This window comes from Bison bison, unplaced genomic scaffold, assembly GCF_000754665.1.
Source record: "Bison bison bison isolate TAMUID 2011002044 unplaced genomic scaffold, Bison_UMD1.0 scf7180017855360, whole genome shotgun sequence".
Taxonomy (NCBI): Eukaryota; Metazoa; Chordata; class Mammalia; order Artiodactyla; family Bovidae; genus Bison; species Bison bison.
Genome location: NW_011485933.1, coordinates 155,485 through 157,626, shown reverse-complemented (window position 1 = coordinate 157,626; position 2,142 = coordinate 155,485). Strand labels below are relative to the sequence as shown.

Below are 2,142 nucleotides of genomic sequence, written 5' to 3'. Positions count from 1 at the left end.
CAGCCCACGCTCGCATCTCCACGGCCGAGCTGCGGTTCCCTCCTTCCTCTGCCTCGCTGCTGTTATTCCCATCTCAGGTCTTTTTCTAAACTTCCTCCCCTACTGCTGGCCCTTCAAGCAACGCAAGAGGGGGCTTCCACTTTGGGGAGAAGCCCAGGTGCCCCTTCCCAAGGGCTTGGAGGGGGCCCAGGGCCCGCAGAGCACCAGGCGGGGCCCCAGCCTCCCTGCACCCAGGCCTCTGTCTCAGCGCTTGTGTGGAGGCCACGGGGGGCCGGGCCGACCCCTCCGGAGCTGGGCTTCGGAGATGCTCTTCTCTCACTGGGGCTCTTCCCAACTGTACGTTGTCACTTCTTTCTCCAAGGAGGTGATGCAAAGTTACAGGTGATCGTGTGCGTGTCCCCAGGCCAGAGGCACGTGGCCGAGACACTGCAGAGCCTGGGGTTTGGCGCCCGAGCGAGGCAAGTGGAGCGAGGCCATCCAGCCCCCAGAAAGCTCAGGTGAAGGAGCAGTGACGGGCTCAGGGCTTTTCTCCCTTAAATGTGCTCCTGGCTTTTCCTTATAATGTACGTGCTGTAGAAATAAACACGTTGAATGTGCTTGTGAAGTTGAGCCAAGTGTGGACAAACCATGGAGGCAGCTGGAGTCTGGGCAGGGGAGGGAGGCGGGTAAGGGGGAGGGGAGGGGCAGGGGCAGGGGAGGGGAGGGGGGAGGGGCGTGCAGGTGGGAAGAAACCCCTCCCCTCAAGGGCTGCCAGGCTTGGGACAGAGGGATCTGAGAGCCAGAAGGAGTCCCGCTCTGGTTCAGATCTGCACCCTTTTCTTCACGGGAGAGTGATGGGGTGAAACGCTGACGGCCGGGCAGAGATGCTGTGTCTGCTCGGGGGTGGGTTGACGTGGGCCCAGGTCAGCGCCCGGCACAGCCAGCACCTCTGGGAAGGGGGCACACGCTGGCCCAGCCCAGGGGGGCTCCTCTCCACAGTGACCCCCAGTGTCTCAGGCTGGACCCCACCAGGGTTCCCACGACGGGAGGGTGGTGGCCGCTGGAGGGGACGGCCAGGGGCTGCTTCCCGCGTGTCCCGGCTGCCAGGACATGGCTCCCTGGGGAATGGAGGGGCCCGAGCTGGGGGCGGAAGGGGGCTGCCCGGGGGAATCGCAGACACCACCAGCCCTGGGCCTGCGGTGGGTTCTGGCGTGGACGTGAGGCCCAAACAGGCTTGGAGCTATCATGGCTGATGGTGGCCCTGGTGGCCCAAATGGCTGCAGTGCGTCCTGCTTCCAGCCCGTCCCCGCTGAGCGTCGGGGAAAGCGTTTCAGTCTGAGCCTGTCTGGGTGCGGGGGTGGCTGGTGGGACCCTGATGGAAGCTACCAGCCTGAGGATGCCGGGCTTGACGGGCCGGGCCCAGGGCGAGGTCAATGACCGGCCTCCCAGCCCTCCTGCTGCTGCTCCAGGCTGTGCTTTCACCCAGCTGGCGGCCAGCAGGCCAGGCCCACTCAGGGCAGCGGGCAGACAGACAGGGGCACCGGGACAGAGGGAGCTGGGGTGCCCTGGGGAGAAGGTGCCCCCAGTGGCGGGGCTGGGCTAGAACTGAAGGGACCAGTCTGCACTCGCGGTTTTTAATATAGACAGTCAGCTCCACGGGAGGTGGATCGGTGAGACGGGACAGTTTACACAGAAGGGCTGCGTGATGTGCTTCTGTTTGCGGCATCGGCACAAACGTGGCTACGAAAGCAGAGCGCCACGGGGGAGTTTCATGTTCACAACTCAGGCGTCGTGAGCAGTGTAGCCACGGAGACAGAATTTTCTACAAGGGTGAAAACTCAGTACGGTGACAAGTACACTCGTGTCAGCTTCCCTTGATTCACATTGACGGTGGCCTTCCTGCCAAGAATGGCGTTGAAGCGGCGGGCGTGATCCTGCCTGACCCTGCAGGGCGGTGCCCCGGGCTCAGCGCCTGCATGGTCGCCGCCCAGGAGTGTCCGGTGGGGTGTGAGCAGCGAGTGTGGATGAGAGGCGGCGGGCTTGAGGAACAGGCCTTCCTGGCACTGCAGATCCTAGGACCCCAGCCCTGCCGCGGTACCAGCCTGAGACCCCTGCCCGCGGCTCTGAGACGTGCCCTGAAGGCATCAAGGCTCGGCCCTAAGC

The 2,142-nt window shown here is 64.4% G+C and overlaps 1 protein-coding gene across 1 annotated transcript in view; it reads left to right on the top strand.

Moving 5' to 3' along the window:
• Nucleotides 1–620, top strand: part of KIF25 (kinesin family member 25) — a 30,716-nt gene extending 30,096 nt beyond the window's left edge. Inside the window, exon 15 of the mRNA XM_010858763.1 lies at nucleotides 362–620. Coding sequence (XP_010857065.1) covers nucleotides 362–501 — 140 coding nt within the window. The 3' untranslated portion in view covers nucleotides 502–620. The remainder of the gene's footprint in view (nucleotides 1–361) is intronic.
• Nucleotides 621–2,142: the final 1,522 nt, after the last annotated feature.